The sequence below is a fragment of the Phoxinus phoxinus genome (genome assembly GCF_949152265.1).
Source record: "Phoxinus phoxinus genome assembly, chromosome: 21".
NCBI lineage: Eukaryota > Metazoa > Chordata > Actinopteri > Cypriniformes > Leuciscidae > Phoxinus > Phoxinus phoxinus.
Window position 1 is genome coordinate 12,501,973 of NC_136896.1, and position 19,447 is coordinate 12,521,419.

The window sequence follows — 19,447 nt, forward strand, 5'->3', positions numbered from 1 at the left end:
TGTAAATAACCAACCATTTGTTTAATAATTAATCTTTGTTTTTCTTTTCAAGGGGGAAAGGACATATTTAAAATGTATAAAATTGTTTTGCTCAAATAATTAATCAGAATGTCCTGTATCTCAAGAGTATTTCTAATCCTATAGTTTAGCTCCCAGTACAAGACGTGCACTCCTTTTGTCCAGTCAACAGATGCCTCGTGCCACTGTGTCTGTTTGGATGATGGTTGTTGGAGACTTCCAAAGGCTTCAACTGTGGAAAACATAGACATAACACACACACACGCACTTCTCTTCCAAAGTATGAAGATATACAATTATCTGAACTGTATGGGCTGGCTTTGATTCATCCTCAGTACATTGACTTTAACATAACCAGTATATTGGAGCAAAATATATCACTGGAGTGCTTTGCTGGACAATAATCATATCTCTGACTTATTTCAACAAGTGAGTGCATTTGGTAAGACCTGAAACATGACATAACATAAACAGTGAATATATTTATTATGGAAGGTAATTAATGTTAACAATAATTATTACAAAAGCAATATCACTATTCTACTATATTCTGGCCCAGCTCTTGTACCGAGTCAGACTAATGAATGGGAGACAGTTCTTTCCCTTTAAATTTTAAAATATTATCCAACAAGATGTACATACAGTTCATAACTTTTTTTTTTAAAGAATAAAATAAATCTTAAGTTCATTCTGATGTTAATGGAAGTTGTCTGATGGATGACTTGAATATTTAAAGCAGAATGTGGACCAAGTGTTTCTTTTAATTCATACATTTGTCAACAGTGCTGATTCAGACAATGAGAAGTACCAGTACTTGATTACTTCAGCCAGGGTCTGATTTCTCTTTCTTCAAATGCAAAGCAGAGGACAATAACTCTACAATAGGGTTTCCTTGAATTCACTAAGACCAACAGGTTCGCAATTTTTGATCCACCACTCTTCAACATAACTTGTCTTCATATTATTAGTAGCAATGAATTGTCTTTGAGCATCCACAGGCCTCTTTTTAAAGAAAACCCTACATAAAAACCAGGCCACAGCAAGAGAGTACCTAAATTGCACCAACATAACCACAGTGGATAAATGTATCCAACAGCCCTGGGAAGTGTCTCCATTCCCTCCCCAGGTTGTTTCAACACTTGTGTATGGTCATTGAAGCTTAGCTCTTTTTGAGTGTCCTGCAGAACCTTGCCATGTGAGGAGAAGTTTCTTCAGCAAAGTAGTTCTGGAAGCTCCTCAAGCTTTACCTAGTACTATCTTGACTCGCCATCTTTATGTGTGGTAAAAAGGGCCAAGTCTCCAGGCCCACCAAGTCTGGAGCCACGGGGTGGAGTTGAAGATCTGTTAACAGATGGAATGAGAGGTGGTGGAGCCCCAACTGACAATGCCCCAACTAGACCTGGATTCTTGGTTAGAATGCCATTAGGTACATGAGAGTGTGGATGCAGATGTCCAAGTCTAGAGTAGAGACCAGGGTGATGTGACGCTTGTGCTCCAGCTGGATGGAGATGAGAGTGAGACAGTAGCCCTGCGTGAAGCTGTTCAAGGTGGGCAGCATGAGACGGGCTAGGAAGGTGAGGGGCAGACAGATGCGGATGTGGATGCATCCCAAAGTACCGTGCTCTCTCAAAGTCTTCCCGCAGTATCTGAGCACGTTGTTCCTCATCAAACGGGTGGGGCATCAAACCGAACTCTGACCTGCCTGCTGAAGCAGAAGACGTAGAGGTAGGTACTTGTGGATGGTGCGGGCTGTTCGCCACAGCGGCCGCTACTGCAGCTCTCTCAGCCTCCAAAAATCGCTGTACCTGCTGATGCTGGAGAAGTCTAGACAAGTGTGGATCAGAGCGAAGTGCAAGGTGGTGATCTGACCTCAGAGTCAATACTTCCCTGCGTTGCTGCTGTTGTTGGGCAGCCAGATCCCTCCAAGGGTCCCAAGGAAAGCTGTGAGTGGCTTGGGAATGACCTTGCGGAGGACCATGTGGATGTGGTGGAAAACGATCAGCTGTAGCACCTAATATCAGTCCGGCTGAGCCTCCAGCACCACCGAGATAGGCATCAATAGCCCGTGAACGATCTAAAAGGGACAGATGATGATGATGATGATGATGGGGAGGGTGTGGAGTTGGAGGAGGAAGAGACATGCCAGGTGTAGGTGTCAATGAGAGGGTTGAGGAAGGGGTGGATGGATGGTGTGTGTGTCGACTACTGGGCCGTTCAAAGTTGTGTTGAGGTATGGCTTGATGCGGTAAGGAGATGGGCACTGGCTCAGGCTCCTCTTTACGCTCTTCTTTGACCTTGACTTGGGGGAGCAGCCCAGAGGTCAGACCAAGTACAGGCTTGGATACGGGAGTTGTGGTCCGCTCAGGTTTCTTTACTGGAAGCGAACTAGAAGAGGAAGAGGCTGGACCATTGTTCTCTCTTTGTGAAGAGTGACTTGATTCAGTGCTGAGTGTGTGTGGTAACTGTCGGTGAAATAGATCCAGAGGAGAAGAAGCTAAGCGGACATTAGAAGGAGAGGTTGTGAGAATAGAAGATGTTGAAGATCGAGGTCTCTCCGGTGCTGTGGAGGAAGCCGACGCTGGTGTCCTGGATGTAGAATGTTGTCTCTTGTCTGACTCTCTTTCTCGTTCACGCTCTCTGCTTTGGCCATCTGAAGGGACCCCACCTACACTCAGTGAACCCAAGCCATTCAAATGTGAACTGGGGGTGTTGCTGCGGTGCCTGAGGGATGGGACACCAGGTGACATTCGCACTGGTGGGCGTCCATACATGAGACTGTCTCTGTGTGAAACAGTATTAAACCATTTAAGTATGTGTCAAATTTAGAGACACAATACACAATTCACATTTGATCTTAAAAGCCCCTGATGACAACAAACCATTTAAAGTTAAAGTGAACAGAAATGTATTTTGTTGTAATGTCATACCTGTCCTTTTCATCTTTAATATGAGTGAGCTCTCTTTTCTCCACTTCCTTTCCTCGATCATCTTTTTTCTCTGGTCCCTTGGCCCAAGACGATCCAGAGGGGAAAGAGGCAGGGGTAACATGCAGACGATTCCATGGATCATGGGGGTTACCTAATCCTCCAACTGCACTTGAAGAGGGCTCGGTCTTATGTCCAAAAACACTGGCCGCTAAAAGGAAAGGTATCAAATTTGATTAGTCTTTGGCTGAGAGAAGAATGTGACTGATAAAGCAGTACTTAAATTAACATTTAAGAAACATTTTAATTAAAATGCTTAAGATGTTAATTTTATAAAAACACATTTATAAAGTTAGAGCAGTGGTTCTCAACCAGGGGGCCTCAGCAAACTTCCAGGGGGGCCTTAAGAGGACTTAAAATTGTTTAAAATGAGACAAACACTAAAAAGACTAAAACTAAAGATATATCAGATTTGTATTCAGCCTTCAACAACTGTTTTTTTTTCTTTAGAGAACCATGAATTCCTTGATGTATGAGTAGGGTTGGGTACCGAAACTCGGTGTCAATAGGGAACCGGTTCCGACGTAAACGGTAGTAACCAAACCGAATAAGAACGAAAATTTCGGTGCCTGATTTCGATGCCTGATTTTTTTTTTACCGCCCCCTGTAAAACATCTCGTGGCACGAATGCTCCAATACATATAAATAAAACATGTTCAGTTAACCAGCAGAGCATTCATTTAATTTGTTTGTTAAATAAGAGACGATCTAGCGCTGAAATGTGTTTTTTAAATCAAGTGATCAAAGTGCTCGTTGCCGGCCGCTGCGATCAGTGGCGCGGATAGTGTTCACCTCGCGCACACCGCACTGTCTTCACTCGGACGCGCGCCGATTGTGGAGACTCTATTTGTTGGCTCTCTATTTTGTATCTATTTGTTCACAAAATATAATGCACACAAAAGTGTCCCTGCTTGATATACAACCACTGATGGGCATAATCGGTTTTGATGAGGAAAAAAAAAACCTGTGCGAATGCGGATTAGAACCCAGAACCTGCAAGTTCAGCAGCTGCCAGTGTCTCTATAGCACGCAGTGTGTTTATCGTGCAATTTTTGCGTGTATATGATACGCAGTTTTCGCGTGCATTTGATACGCACTTCATTGCGTTTAACACACACGCATCCCACACACACTAATTCTACCCAAACGTATAATACACACGCACCCCACACCACTACTAAACCAACCCTAACCAACCCATGCGTATCCTATGCACGTAAAAACCTTTCGCGAAAAAAAATTACACGATAAACACACTGCGTGTTATAGAGACGCTTTTAGTGTGATCGAGTTGCGACATCACAGATGATTCCGTCATCTGACATCACAGAATAAGCCGTTCCTCTTCGGGTAAGTCTAGTAGGCCTATTTTAATGCCAACTGCAAATCTTGCATATCAAGTAGGATAGCAAACACCGTTGCCATTCAACAGCGAGTGTGACAACGTGTGCAAAATGTTTTAACAAAGTTCCAACACTTTATACGAGGCTAAACTGTGTGTGTTAAATATTTCTGCTCAGTGTCAGATATTTCTCTGCTTAAAGTAAAAGTCATAATATGTGAAGACAAAATGTTGATCTTAACTTGAGTGTTTTACATCATTAGCCTATTAAACGGCGCAGTTTTTCATTTAATCAGAAAATATTTAAATATTTAATATTGTGTCCAGTTTGGCCCTGTAAATAAGAGGGTATTATTTTTTTGACAAAGTGTGTGCGGTTTCGCTTTCTTAAGTACCGGTTCAAGAACCGTTTAAAAAATACAGAGTAGGTACTGGTATCGGATAAAACCCAACCGATACCCAACCCTATGTATGAGGAAGCCTCATTTTAAAACTTGTTTCTCAACCTGAAAGTGTCATGTAAACTGGTGAAATCTTAACTCCATGGGCATTTTATAATGAACATCCATACATATCAATTTTCTAGTGATGCCAAGCTCTATAATATTTCATTGAGTACCAATTGTGAGTAAACAATCTTTATTCAATAAATCACAAAAAAAAATTTTTCAATATTTTTGACTTCAGGACTAAGTAAGAGCAATCATACTGATTAATATCTTCATAAAAAACAAAACAGCATGACAAACCTATTGTGGGGCTGCCTAGGCCTCCAAAGGCACCAGAACCCAGGGCTCCCAAAGAGGAGAAGGGAGGTGAACGAACATATGGTTCTGCAACAAGAAACATAGCTGTTAGTGATGATGAAATCTGACATCATTGTTCAAGAGAAAATTATGCTCTACAAAGCTAGCGAGTGAAGCAAGCCTGAAGAACAGAGCAACAAGAGCAGCATTGGCTTTTGATACCCTACTTTCTCAGAGACAGTCTCTTACCCAGATGTGCTGCTGGGAGGAAAGAGTGGGGCGTTGATGGAGACATGAATGGTGTGGAGGACGGATTGACTCCACCTGAGAAGACATAGGTCAACTCAGACAAAAGCTTAAACACCCATAAATGGACTACCATTGAGTGTTGACATTTAGCCAAGTTTGTGCCTTATATACTCCTTAAGTCTAATTTAAAACCTTTGTATGACAGCACAGTAGTGCTCTAAAAATCCTTCAGTAGCGGTAAAAGTGTCTTGGTATCTTAAAACTATTATTTAGGTGGAAACAACTCACTTCAACAGCTTAAGAATAATCACAGGCTTATGTCACCTGCAAAATTCCTAATTTGGTTGCAGCAAGTGTAAGGAGTATCACCCACCAGCGGCTGCAAACAGGCTTCCTGGCCTTGTAAGATCATGATTTGGGGTAAGGGGACCACCAAGTGGTCCTAGACCTCCTAGTCCACCAATACCAGGGCCAGGGAGTCGAGGCAATGAGTCATTACGGAAGTCAAGCTTTTGTGGATCAGCGTGCATAAGCTGAGGAAGATGGTGACAAAGAGAAGGTCAACAGGAGTGACACCACTGTCTAAAAAACATTTATAAAATCGAATTGTTTCATGGTCAATTTTTATTGTATATTAATATTTTTTATAAAATACTTTTAAATATTTCAACCAGTCGATAACCCATTTTTTGAAATGAAAACACAGATGAACGCAAAAACCTTGACTTTTTCTTGATGCCTTAGAATCATCCAAGCCACACGGACATGCATAGCGCACCATTTTCCAGGTTTCTGTAAAGAGACCGTCTATGTACAGTTAGAAAGGAATTCCCCGCTATTCATTTAGAGGTCAACAACTAAAATAAATCAAGTAGAAAACAAAAGAGAGTAAAACTTACATTACTGACTTTTGGTGGTGGTGCAAATGGGTCTGTTAGCTGTGGACAGAAACACAAAAACCATAAATTATTCAAACTAAAGTTTCTTGATAATGATGTATGATACAAATGTACATGATACATCTTTACCCTTGCTTTAGGTTGCAGATGGGGGGGTACAACTCCCAAACCAGAAGTCATCTCTGGAGCAGCTCCCTGAAGGGCAACAAGCTGTCAATAACAACACACTATTCAAACCCACTTCATGGACTCAAAATAAAAACGGGGCAAAGTGGCTGAATTGGTGCCGTTGCTGAAGCGTCTGAGAAGGGTCCGCTGTCATCATACAGTACGAGAGCGGCCTCTAAAGGCAGAATCACTGATGCCTCGTGTTGTTTATTTTGACACGCAAGCCTGCGCGCTGCACGGACAGCACACTATGCGCAGAGAGCGCTTACACTTCTGATGCGTATTTAAAAGACAGACAGCGAAACGGTATGAATACAGAAAACTAAAGTACATTTTGCCATATCAGTACAACGTAATTAATTTGCTGACTAGATGCTGCATTAGAAGAGAAAGAAAAGCAGTAAGTTTGTTTGCCGTCAAGGCTGAGGACGCTAACATTAGTAGTACCTAAAGCGGTTAAAACAATGAGACAAAAATAAATCTAATCCGACCCAAATGTTTAATGTCGCTTTTGTTACCATCTATTTGCATTAGTTTATATCCGGCTGGTCACTTTCATGCATTTATTAGCCGGTGAAATTTTTAAAGCATATTTAAAGCTATTGACGTGAGAAAGCAAATTGATATGTTCCTGCAGCCGACAGAAACATTTTTTTTTTTTTTCAAATCAGAAATGCATTCGATTTCAGTTATTTTTTTATCATCACTGCAATACAGTTTGATATTTTGATAAGATAATCATCAAGTGTTCTAAAATAGAAGCAGATTAAGTGCAAGACTACACCGGTAGATGTAATATTCATTTATGTAATTTCAATTATATGGCCTGTGTGTAGATATTTAAAGATGGCCATCTTTAAGCATGACTTGTTTTGGATTTATATGAAATGGCAACACTTTACAATAAGATTCTATTTGTAGCATTAACTAAGGCTAATAAATGCTCTAGAAGTATTGTTCATTGTTAGTTTGTTCATTTAAAAATGTATTAGTACATGTTGAAATTAAGTAAAAAAAAAAAAAAATCTGTTAACCTTAGTTAAAGGGTTAGTTCACCCAAAAATGAAAATAATGTCATTAATGACTCACCCTCATGTCGTTCTAAGCCCGTAAGACCTCCGTTCATCTTCGGAACACAGTTTAAGATATTTTTGATTTAGTCTTTCTGTCCCTACATTGAAAATGTATATACGGTATACTGTCCATGTCCAGAAAGGAAATAAAAACATCATCAAAGTAGTCCATGTGACATCAGTGGGTTAGTTAGAAGTTTTTGAAGCATCGAAAATACTTTTTGGTCCAAAAATAACACAAAATAAGACTTTATTCAGCATTGTATTCTCTCCCAGGTCTGTTGTGAATCTGCGTTCAGGACTCCACAGTGACGCTGCTGACGTAAGACGCTGATGACGTGTTATCTGGTGCGCCCGAGCTTCGTTTACAGTCTGAGGGAGACGCACGCTATATTCAAGCTATTCTACATTGTTTGCGTGGATATCATTTTTTTAATGGTGCGTAAATGTGCATGTCGCGGATGAGACACTTTTACAGCGTGCGTTTCCCTCAGTCTATAAATGAAGCTCGGGCGCACCAGATAACACGTCATCAGCGTCTTACGCCATCAGTGTAACTGTGAAGGATTGACAACAGACCCGGGACAGAATACAATGCTGAATAAAGTCTTATTTTGTGTTATTTTTGGACCAAAAAGTATTTTCAATGCTTCAAAAACTTCTAACTAACCCACTGATGTCACATGGACTACTTTGATGATTTTTTTATTACCTTTCTGGACATGGACAGTATACCGTATATACATTTTCAATAGAGGGACAGAAAGCTCTCGGACTAAATCTAAAATATCTTAAACTGTGTTCCGAAGATGAACGGAGGTCTTACGGGCTTAGAACGACATGAGGGTGAGTCATTAATGACATTATTTTAATTTTTGGGTGAACTAACCCTTTAATGCACTATGAACTAACTTGAAGGATCAAGGTACAATTGAAAAGGTCAAATATTAATACATGCTGTAAAAATGTATTTTGCATAATGCATATAGTTCATGTAAGCTAGCAAATATACATCCTTGTTAAATGGGACTTGCAAAGCATAACCTATGAAATTTACATATACGTTTCTAGCTAAAGAAACACACATTTCTCCTGTAATATTTTAATGTTTAAATTATTTTCTGAAGAATTTGTTCTGTAGAACTTCTCATTTAAATACATTATACATTTTATATTCATTTAGCACATTTTCACCTGAAAAAACAGAGCACTGTTTATTTAATTGTATATTTGCTCTATAGTATTTATCTATGGTTGCAATGTTTTTATGCAGATGTACTCCCCTACAAAAATCACCCCAATCATTCTAGAATGATTAATTATTTCCAAATAGAGCAATTCAATTCATCTGCCAAAATTGAACCTTCGCTAAGCCACGCCCGAAAACCGCCACTGGCCAATCGTGGCTTAGCAACCGTAACTAGGCGCGGGAGGTCTGGCAAGCTTTCGAGCGAGGGAAACATGCCGAAGCGTTGTGCGTATGGATTGTGCAAATCTGATACCCGGTATCCTAAAAGTTTGGACAGTGGGGTGGAATATTTTCCTATCCCGAAACCTAAAAGCCAAGGGGAGAAATGCTGGCCGTGGATCAAGCAGTGTGGGAGACCCCATTTACAACTAAACGTCGACAGGATTAACAAAAACACATATTGCTTGGAAATAATGAGGGTTCTTTGTTCATACTGCATATATTTGAATGTAAAATAAGACGATTAAAGGCGAGACGGAGGCTCACTGACAAGCATTTTGTTAATCGACGGCCTACCCCTGAGTAACTTTACCCCAATCCGATCGCGGCTCTCCCGGTGTTAGTGTTATTTATGGATAAGCTGTTTGATTTATAATTATTAGATTATTTTCACATATCGCTTACCCTGCTGTGCATGAACACAGCTGTTCCTCAATATGTGCATTTCCCTTTTGAATGGTCAGCGTATGAGGCGGCTGCTGCTTGCGCTGGGACCTATAGGCTTTAGCTTAAATTTTGATGAAATTATTCTCTAATCGGCTGCATATTATGTCGTGGATATATCCTCGAATGCATACTGCAGTCCCTTTTGTCTTGCTCTTTTAGATATTTCACCTGTTCGCCAAAAATGACTAATCTTCTTGGGAATGTCTGACACCGGTGCATACATATTGTAATAGACGTGCCAGGCGCAAAAGCTTGTCAGGCGTACCAACAGTAACTAAGGAGGGCGGGGCTTAGCGAAGGGTCAATTGTTTAAATCTCGCCATATATTGCAAAAAAACGAAATATTGTTTTTTCCAATATCGTAGCCCTACTTCACAGGTGGGTCATTCATAAAGTCCTTTCAAAAGATACAGTTTAAAAATAGCCAATTTAAGAAAGAGTGGAAAATGGTATTTTAAAAACTACATTTTAAGATATTTATTTTAAGATAATTATAAATGCATTAAATACCACTGAACTTGTGTGACAGAAATACTATATTTGAACTATGGTACAAAGCCATTTATGATGTCAAGCGTTCATTTGTGTAATAACATTCATGCTAAATATGTAGCAACAGTGAAGGAACACACTCAAACTGAAATAACCATGCATGCACATTAGTTTAAACATTTGGGGTCAGTAAGATTTTTGTATGTTTTTGAAAGACGTCTCTTATGCTCAACGCTGCATTTATTTGATTAAAAGTAAAATAAAAACAATATTATGAAATATTATTGCAATTTAAAACAACTGATTTCTATTTTAATACATTTTAAAATGTAATTTACTTATTTGATGGCCAAGCTGAATTTTCAGCAGTCATTTCTCCAGTATCACATGATCCTTCCGAAATCATTCTAATATTTAGTGCTCAAGAAACATTTTTCATTATCAATGTTTAAAACACCACTTCTTAATATAATACATTTGTTCAGGATTCTTTGATGAATAAAAGGATTTTTAAAAATGTGACATCTTTAATGTATGTCACTTTTGACCAATGTAATGCATCCTTGCTGAATTAACGTATTAAATGCGTCTTTTGAGGAGTAGTGTACATTATTAGCAAAATATGCTACTTTTTTGCAGTGGGCAGATAGCACATTATTGGCTTTACATGATCACTGGATATTGTGGTAATGCACAATCATTCTTCACCTGTTTTAAATATTTATACACAGAGCTTTTAGATTTCAATATTCAAAACATGCACCAAATTACAAGCAACTCTTACCTTAGGCTGAAATGCTCCATGCAATGAACTGAAAGGTCCTGTGGGCGGAAGAACAGGCTGTATTCCAGGCACAGATGGTGGGTACTGAGGAAAAAACTTTGCAGGAGAGGAAAGAAATTAATAATAATCACAAACTAGAAAAACTAGTGTTTTATAGAGGCCTTAAACCCTGCTATATTCACCAAAAGTTTGAAAATTGCCCCACATACAACACTTACTGGGTGTCGAAAGAGACTGTCTATTTTGCCTGGATACTTCTCAAACTGAAAGACAACAACCACATAAGAAATGTCAAAGTATGAAATGTCATAATCAGCCACTTTCTGAAATGAGCCATCCATGGGCTATAGTTGACTCCTCACCAATGGTGGCGGTGCAGCAGTGGGATGTAAGAAGTGTTGGTGAGTATGAGTGTGCTGGTGCTGGTGATTGTGCTGATGGAACTGGTAGGCCATTGGTGGGATAGACGTCTGGGCCTGCGAGGATCTGCTACCCGTGCCAGAGCTCGAACTTGAAACAGACGGTCCTCCAGCTACAGAGGCAACATTTGATTGTGTTAAATCCTGATCTGTTAATTGAACAGAAAAGAAAGAACTTCATCTTTCTTAACAAGAACATACGCGCTACGTTTCTGTGAAGATTTTACCGGCATACGTGAAATAACAATTGCTAGCATTTCATAACTTTCTGAAGAGTATCGGTTAGTAAACTTTACCTGATGAAGGGTGGGGTGACACCTGCATTAGTGGAGGAGGTGGGGGAAGGCTGGGGGACGGTGTGAAGACGGCACCAGGACTTGGTCGGGAGGAGGGTCTCACTGTCCCCACACCCCCTGGGCCTCGAACTAGGGACACACTTGTAGCCGGAGTAGGGGGTCTGATTGATGAAGAAGAGGCTGATGAAGATGGAGGCTTGCCTGAGGTACTGCTCCTGATGGAAAACCAATGTCACATCACATATTTAGGGAATATAATCGGTCTATTATATTAAGACACTTTTGAAAAATAAGTTGTCAGATTGCAGCTAAATAAGAGCTGCACAATATAATAGGGACCATCTGATGCATGTAAATAAAAAAGTATTCGCCATAAATTCGATGGGTGATAGATTGATGTCTGAAACATAACATACTGCAAGTATGTATCAGTATCAATCATTCTGCATCCGTATCAATTATTTATTATATACACACTACCGTTTGGGGCCGGTTAGATTTTCTTATGTTTTTGAAAGAAGTCTCTTATGCTCACCACGGCTGCATTTATTTGATCAAAATTGTGAAATAGTAATACAAATTAAAATGCCAGTTTTCTATTTTAATATATTTTAAAATGTAATGCATTCCTGTGATGGCAAAGCTGAATTTTCAGTAGTCAATACTCCAGTCTTCAGTGTCACCTTCAGGAAATGATTTGCAGGTTGATTTGCTGCTCAAGAAACATTTATATTATCAATGCTGAAAACAGTTGTGCTGCTTAATATTTTATTTTTCCTGAAGGATCGTGTGACACTGAAGTACTGAAAATATAAAAAAGTACAATTATTTAAAAGATGTAGGCCTACACAACCTTTCAAATGTTTGAGGTTGGTAAATAAAACGTTTTTCAAAGAAATCTCTTACACTTATAATATCAAAGTACTTGATGATAAAATTAAATAAAATATTATTATAATTAAACATGACTGTTTTCTATTTGAATACATTTAAAAATGTTATTTACTCCTCTAATGGCTGATGAAAATTCAGCTATGGCATCAATCCAGCCTCCATAATTCTTCAGATCCAAAATGTTGTACGGTAGTATAACTTGAAAAACTAAGTGCAGTATCAACCTAGTATCTTGTAAACATCACTTTATTTCTAGGTGGATTGGGGGAAAAAACACCCGTGTACCCTTTACGAAAGCTGTGTCGAGCCATTCAAACACATTGAAATATTTTGTGTACAATATGGATTAGAAGATATGTAGGTGTAGGTGTGCTGAGATTATTCTATTAGCTTCAACAGCATGATTGGTTTTTAGAAGGCTGAGGGCATTATTTAAGTTAAAAAACACAGAAATGCTGTTTCACTACACCGACCTGTTGTTGCTGCCCATTGAGTAGATCGATTGTGACTTTCCATGGAAAGGGAGGAAATGCTTGTGTTTGTGCTGTGGTGGGCTAGGATCATGGCGGTGATGGAGACCACCATTTCCATTACGCTGATCAGGAAGTGAGTTGGAGACAGAAGCAGTGGAATGGGCTGCAAGGCTAGGCAGAGAGGATGAGGTAGAGATGGGCTCAGGGTAAGGCTGCTCTATACTCTTCTCCTGACTCCTCTCCAGGCCAGAGACCCGGGGTGTGACTGACAGAAGGGGTATTGAGCTATTTGAGGGCAAGAGAGGGCAACCGTTGCCCACAGCAGCGCTTGCAGAGTTGGAGTTGACTGCTTTGGAAAAAGAGAGAGCTACAATGTAATCCATGTAATACTGTTTTCCATGCATGACAAGAAAATATTCCAACAATTTAATATTAGAATACGCAAAAGCATTGTTCTTCATGAAAAAATATCTGTGTGGCATTTAAATTGCATTTGCATCTGCGGTTAAAGACGAAACTCAGAATCAATTCAAATCGTCAAAAGCCGCGTTTCCACCGAAATTACCCAGAACAATTTGTCCCAGGAACTTTTTTTGCCCCAGAACGGTTGCTTTCTGCGTTTACACCGCGGTCTAAAGTACCGGGAAGATTATAAACTGCACGCGACTGCTCCTCCCAGTCTGCGACGGACAGTAATCAGTTTTGAGCGCCACATTTATAATAAGTATGGAGGAGATTCAAACTGTGCTGTAGTTGTGTTTGTGATGTATTGCGGACATTGAATGTGAGATGGCTGGGACGAACGCGCAGAAAATTTCCTGTTACACAACAGTTCCTGTTACATACGCTTAATAAAACCTGAACCTCGTCGTCGTTCCAGCTGGGTTTTTTTTGTTTTTTTTTATTAAATTCCATATTTGCAGACAGACAACTCTTAATGCATGAAGCCACGAACCGCAATAGATTTTTAAAAATGCCGGTTAAAATAGAATGCTGCGTGGAGTCCTCCAGTCAAAATGCGGCGTGAACACAACCAATCAGCATGTTCAGCACACAAGTCCCACCCCCGAAAGTTCCTGAACTCTGAAAAAGTACTACCTCGCGAGCAGGGACTTTCGGAGGGGGAAATATTTACCCGGAACTTCATTTAGACCCTAAACACACCGAGTACCACCCCAAAGTTCCTAGTTCCTGGGGAAAGTTCCCGCGGTGGAAACGCGGCTAAAGAGAGAATCTACTTTTTTCTCCCACTCCTAGTATATAAACTAGCAGCAGATATTTACCTTCTCTTGTGCAGACGATGAATGCTGGCTCCAGATTGTCAGAAGCCTAAATAGCAAGAGAAATGTCACTAATAAAAAACACATTACAATATACATAAATGCAAAATCAGGTAAACAAAGAAAGGTTTTTACCTTATCTCCCGATTCACTCTCTGTATCGCACTGTGGGTTAAAAAGAATTAAGTGATAGAAGTACAATGACAATTTTCCTTTCCTTCCAAATTTATGACATGCAAACAAACCAAAACATACACTACAGTTCAAAAGTTTGCTTTTAGTCGGCTTAGAAATCAAACACACAGCTGAACAATAACCACTCATTTGTATACTATAATTATTTTCCCTAGATTTTCCTTATGACAATTTTATGATTTACGCATGTACTACAGTACAAACATGTGTGCAGTAAGTCATCATAGATTTTATACAATACAAATATATTAAATAGTTTCTATACTGTAGAAAAGGCTTTGTCAATCAGCACTGCATTATTCATATACTTTATTAAAACTTTATTCAGCTACAGCAATAGCTGGATGCCTTCGTCAAAGCCACTTGAAGGCATGCCTGCAAGGTTAGCAAAAAAAAGAAAAGTGTAATGCCTGCAAACGCTGTGGTACGCAGAGAAGAAGTTTTTTTTTTTTTTAAATGGATGTATGTCAATGGAGGAGAGGCTTCACTACGCTGAGTAAACAGCTTTTGTTGGAAAAATACTTATTTAATTCATCAACAGCCCATCAGCTCAATCTTCAACACGTTTGCACTTAAACATTCATTTTGGACTGATCTATTTTTTATTTTAAAAAAATGAATAATAATAATTAGAGAAGTCATGGACAATTAGGCAACAGGCATGATTCAGTTTACGGCAATTCTCATTTATTTCTATGGTATAGAACCACTGTCGCACAACTATGAACAAAATTCAATGATGTATGGGGCTGTAATGTGATTGGTTATCAACGCACACGTGATCCAAGTTAGCCGTTAAGCTTTCTCCAAAGGTAGAGCCACGGACCCTTGTATCTCCCAATAATAAGATCAGCTCTGTTATTACATCTACGAGTCAGTTTTGGACTTTCTGCGAGAGAGCGCCCTCTGGTTTATAGTATGAATAATAAATACTATAAAGGGACGAATTTACGTGGTAGTGGTAATGGTAGTGCATTTGCTAAATATATGTATTTTGAAATTCTGAAAAAACATTTCAGTCACATTTATGGGCAGCAAGAAAAAGACAACACACGGGAAAAAAACAACTTACAATGTATCCTGTCTCCATGTGATTCCCAGATATCTGAAACCGACATTTGGAAAAGTCAAACCATGGCGAAAAGAATACAGTGTAGCAAATAAATGGATTTATTTTTATGTTGCATTAAAAGGGTCGGCTGCCAGTAATTAGTTACAGGCTGATACATAGGTCAGACTAACTAATCAGCCGATATTTGGCCATTATGAGATTACTGCAATGGCTGATAACCATGTACACTTTGATTAACAGAAGTGGCAGTTCCCCCTGGCATAATTTCTGAAATCGACACATTGCCAATTTTTGCTGCCTTTGAATAGCATAACTAAATACATGTACACACATTGGCCAGTGGTTACCCTGCTCTCCAGATATCTGTACAGAGTCTGTACAGCACCCTTCTAACTGCTGCTAGGACAGCGAGAAGCATATGCACGTGATACAAATTTTGCTTAGACCAGTCACTGCGTCTAATTTCACCAAAAATACGGCACCATTACTGCTCAATATTAAACTTGTTTTTAAATATACCCAACTGGTTTTTCAGGTCAGAAGCGCATCTACGCAGGACTATTCTAGGAATGTTTGCTGTACCCTAAATATTGCAGTGATCTTTTTAATGGGCGTTTTCAGATACAGGATTTTTTTTTTTTTTTTTGGTCAACTAAGGTGTGATAAAACTGCAGTACTAACCTTAGCATCTCTATTTCTCTTCAGTTTTGATTTGATCTTCCTGCGCTGCTCCCAACTGTTGGTGTACGTAGCAGGAGGTCCTTCCTCCGGCTCTGATAGAGGCCCTCCGTTTTCATCTAGACCTCTCTTTCTTTTGCTTCCTCTACCCATTAACAGGCCAGATCGCTCTGGAGGCTTTAGGGAACAGTCCATCTATCAAAGTAACAGTAAAACATGTTAGAGCAGCACATTTTCAAACTCTGTACTTAGACTGCTGTAATTCAACTCACTGTACTTTTATTTGTTTGACACAATTTACACTATCGGGTTTTAATAAGTATATAATTACAATTTACAAGCATATTTTGTCAAAAACTTAATATGTAAAATGTCACAACATATAATCTCCATACAGTAATGCAACATTTACTACAGACAGAGTAGTGAAAGATGGATAAGCACACAAACCTCCAAGGCCTCCAGGCTTATGAAGCTGGCTATGGCGAACCCATCGATGATATCCTCCTCGCAAGACACCGATTCTCGCTTCCTCCGACGCGGAGGCCGGTGTCTGGCCCCAGGGAAGCCGGGTTTGCATTCTCCTCCATTGGCACGAAGCAGGGAGTCTCCTCTGCAGAGTTCTTGGTCCGAAGCCGAGGATGGCGACGAGGCCCTGTGCTCCGCGAGATCCGCTCTCCTCCGCCGCCGCTCTCGGTCACGCTGCGAGCGGGAGCGGCGGCTTTGCCTGAAGCCTCCGCTTCGACTGGGACCGTCCATGTCAATGTCCGTACAAAGGCACTTGTTAAAAACACACCCTGGTCCGGCCTGGGAGACTTTACAACTGTTACTGAATAAAAACCAACGCCTCCAGGACCAGTGCTCTGGATCTCAGATGTAATTGTGGTTTAAGGTTTCTGTCTTATAATTTAATAGAGTCCAGTGGAAGCTGTATGGTGCGAGCACACTGCAGTCTGAGTTCAGTCATGTCTGGGCCTCACCGGGCCTGTTTTATCCAATAACACAGCGATTATGAAAGCTTCTAGATAATCCACTTACTGTCTTTCTGTCAAGACATTGTCACTTTCATCTGGGGAAGGGAAAAAAGGAGAAACTACCCATGAGTGGCACAGTCGGGCTTTTAAAGATTCAATATGGCTGTTTAACTAAGAAAATATGCATTGGTTATGTTGGAAACAACTGGTTTTCTTCAAATAGAATATTCACTAAAATACTAAAAAATGTTTTTACTAAAATTACAAACTATATCTATCACTATCATATGTTAATGACATGAGAATATCAGCCTAAAAATATGCTACCTTATAAGTTATGGCTGAGTTTTCGTTAGTAAACTTTATTAAAAGGGTAACTAAAACAAATGCCAACTGTGGCGCAAAAATATCCATATATAATATTTTAGCCAAAGTCTTTTTTTCTCATTCTGAAGCAGATAAATCGGTTAATGAAGCGACGAGTTAAATCGCTCGATGTTAGCTTGCTAGTTAGCAAACCAGGTTAGTATCGCGGATTAAACACTCGCGTTTAAACGACCAAATTCGTAACATTTTAGTTTATAGATTATAGTATACATGACAGTATAAGAATTATGCGATTGTGATGTTGCCAATTATTCAACGATTATTATATATCCGGTGTAAACAATCAGCCGAGCAAACACCAGCCGAGGTTACGTGAACCACCTTACCACATTTCAAATGTCATTTTAAGACATCAATCACTCGTTTTACAATTGCCTAACTCGTTATATATCTTCTAAAACATCTGTCGAGGGGGCCCAAAGCCATTTAATATGACTCCAATAAAACAAGCTAACCATGTAACGTTAGCCTGTGCTTCGTTGACACCCCACCTTGCACTTCACATTTAAGAATGAAATTAAACTAATCACTCAGATCAGTACATTAACGTAACCGATGAATGTAACACGAATTTTAGCCACTAGTCTATTTGCGGATTTAAAAACAAAACCCGTCAGCTGAAACAACATACTAGCCCTTCAGCTTTCTTTAACGAGCAGAGGAGAAAAGAGGACACTGTGCGATGGGCTTAAATCTAAACTGAACTGTAAAACCTGTTTCCTTCTTTTTGCTCGAAACTAACCCACTCCGTCTTGCTTTACGAACGATACTCAAAGGCACAGACACGAACAAAACAACGACAATATTTCCAATCACACCCACCACTCGCGCTGTACAGAGGGCCATTTTCCTCTGGCTTCTGCTTTCGTCCGAGCCTCCATTTAAAACGATAATAATATACAACAGGCCCCGAGGCCTCGGTCTGGAGTTGCTCCGTCAGGGATGTTGAGCGCAGCCCCGTCAGCGCAGGCTGGGCTCCTCCTTCCGCGGCCCGCTCTGTGATCCACTGTGTGCGGTCAAGCTGGAGATTTCGCCGGTGTCCGCAGCAGGAGCGGTTTTCTTTCTCAAGTGTATCGTGAAAATGGACCTATGAAAGCTTGCTTTTCGTTGCGATCGTCAAAATTGAATAAATAGATTTCTTCAGTTTATTTGGGAAGCTAAAGCATACATGAAGCCTGGGTGGATAACCCGTAGCAGTCAAACTGCATTGTGTGCTTCTGTCGGGTTTTCTTCCTCTGTTGGTTCACTGAAAACAGGCTGCACTGAATGCGACGACAGTACTGCCATCTACTGTCATTGAAGGGCACGAACTGAACGATAGCAAGTGCCTTGTATTTACAAATGTAGCTTTATGGTTCAGACGTTCAGAGAAGGTCCTGGCAGGCCATCATCCGATTCCAAACCAAGTGTTTTAAGTGTTGATATTTATATATTTATTTCATTTAAACATCCATGATGTTTTTTTATTACTGTGCATGAATTTGTTTGTGTTTCCTAAGTAACATATGCATACTAGAACAGTGCAGAATATATCAAAATTGACATTGTAGAATACATCCATATTTTTTTTTAATTACGCATGACGTTTATTTACTTAATAATTTTAAGGCAACGGGTTTCCTAATTTTTTTAAAGTTAAGTTAATGATCACTTTTTACAGTGTGTTAAATACAAATTATTAATATAAAATGTATCTAACAAATTAAAGATTTTACCAATATTTTCAAGAAATGTATCTTTGATTTCATACAATAAAATAATATATTTCCGTGTAAGAAGAACATAACCAGTATAATCTTGAATTTGATGAATACAATAACAATACAAATTTTATAATAAGAGATAACAGAGTCATAAATGTCCCTTTTTTGTTATGAATGCTTGACCAGAAATTGCGTAACAAAAATGCCAAGGCTGTACATATAAAATATCTAAAATAAATAAAATATTTTTAAATAGCCTAAAACTATTAAAAATAAAATATAGTAAATAAATCAATTAAAGCATTTTTATTTCACAAAATCTTAAATGTATTCAACAAAGAGACAGTTTTAACCGCATTTATGTTTGTGCTCTCCATAATAGTAACTATATAATGTTCTAAATGTT

General features: G+C 39.4%; 1 protein-coding gene across 8 annotated transcripts; it reads right to left on the minus strand.

Annotated features, from left to right (window-relative positions):
• Positions 1–487: 487 nt before the first annotated feature.
• On the minus strand, positions 488–18,650 carry fbrs (fibrosin). Of its 8 annotated transcripts, none has more exons than XM_079595282.1 (19): positions 18,161–18,645; positions 16,428–17,046; positions 15,981–16,172; positions 15,300–15,332; positions 14,168–14,197; positions 14,036–14,081; positions 12,753–13,101; positions 11,386–11,600; positions 11,033–11,202; positions 10,889–10,933; positions 10,671–10,766; positions 6,368–6,433; positions 6,239–6,277; positions 6,060–6,131; positions 5,713–5,872; positions 5,340–5,414; positions 5,094–5,177; positions 2,946–3,153; positions 488–2,799 (listed from the first exon to the last, which is right to left on the minus strand). In XM_079595282.1, the coding sequence occupies exons 2-19, from the start codon at positions 16,734–16,736 to the stop codon at positions 1,272–1,274; spliced, it is 3,717 nt and encodes a 1,238-aa protein (XP_079451408.1). In that variant the 5' UTR covers positions 16,737–17,046; positions 18,161–18,645; the 3' UTR covers positions 488–1,271. The 8 variants fall into 8 exon arrangements, with proteins under 8 accessions (XP_079451408.1, XP_079451403.1, XP_079451406.1 ...); XM_079595277.1 differs by having other exon boundaries at positions 6,368–6,448; positions 11,033–11,238; positions 12,753–13,098; positions 18,161–18,583; XM_079595280.1 differs by having other exon boundaries at positions 6,368–6,448; positions 18,161–18,583.
• Positions 18,651–19,447: the final 797 nt, after the last annotated feature.

Coding starts and splice junctions, on each gene's coding strand:
- fbrs (XM_079595276.1), bottom strand. CDS start 16,736: ATGGACGGTCCCAGTCGAAGCGGAGGCTTCAGGCAAAGCCGCCGCTCC. Junction 16,173..16,427: donor TAAGCCTGGAGGCCTTGGAG/GTTTGTGTGCTT, acceptor TTACTTTGATAG/ATGGACTGTTCCCTAAAGCC. Junction 6,132..6,238: donor CACCACCAAAAGTCAGTAAT/GTAAGTTTTACT, acceptor GTCTCTTTACAG/AAACCTGGAAAATGGTGCGC.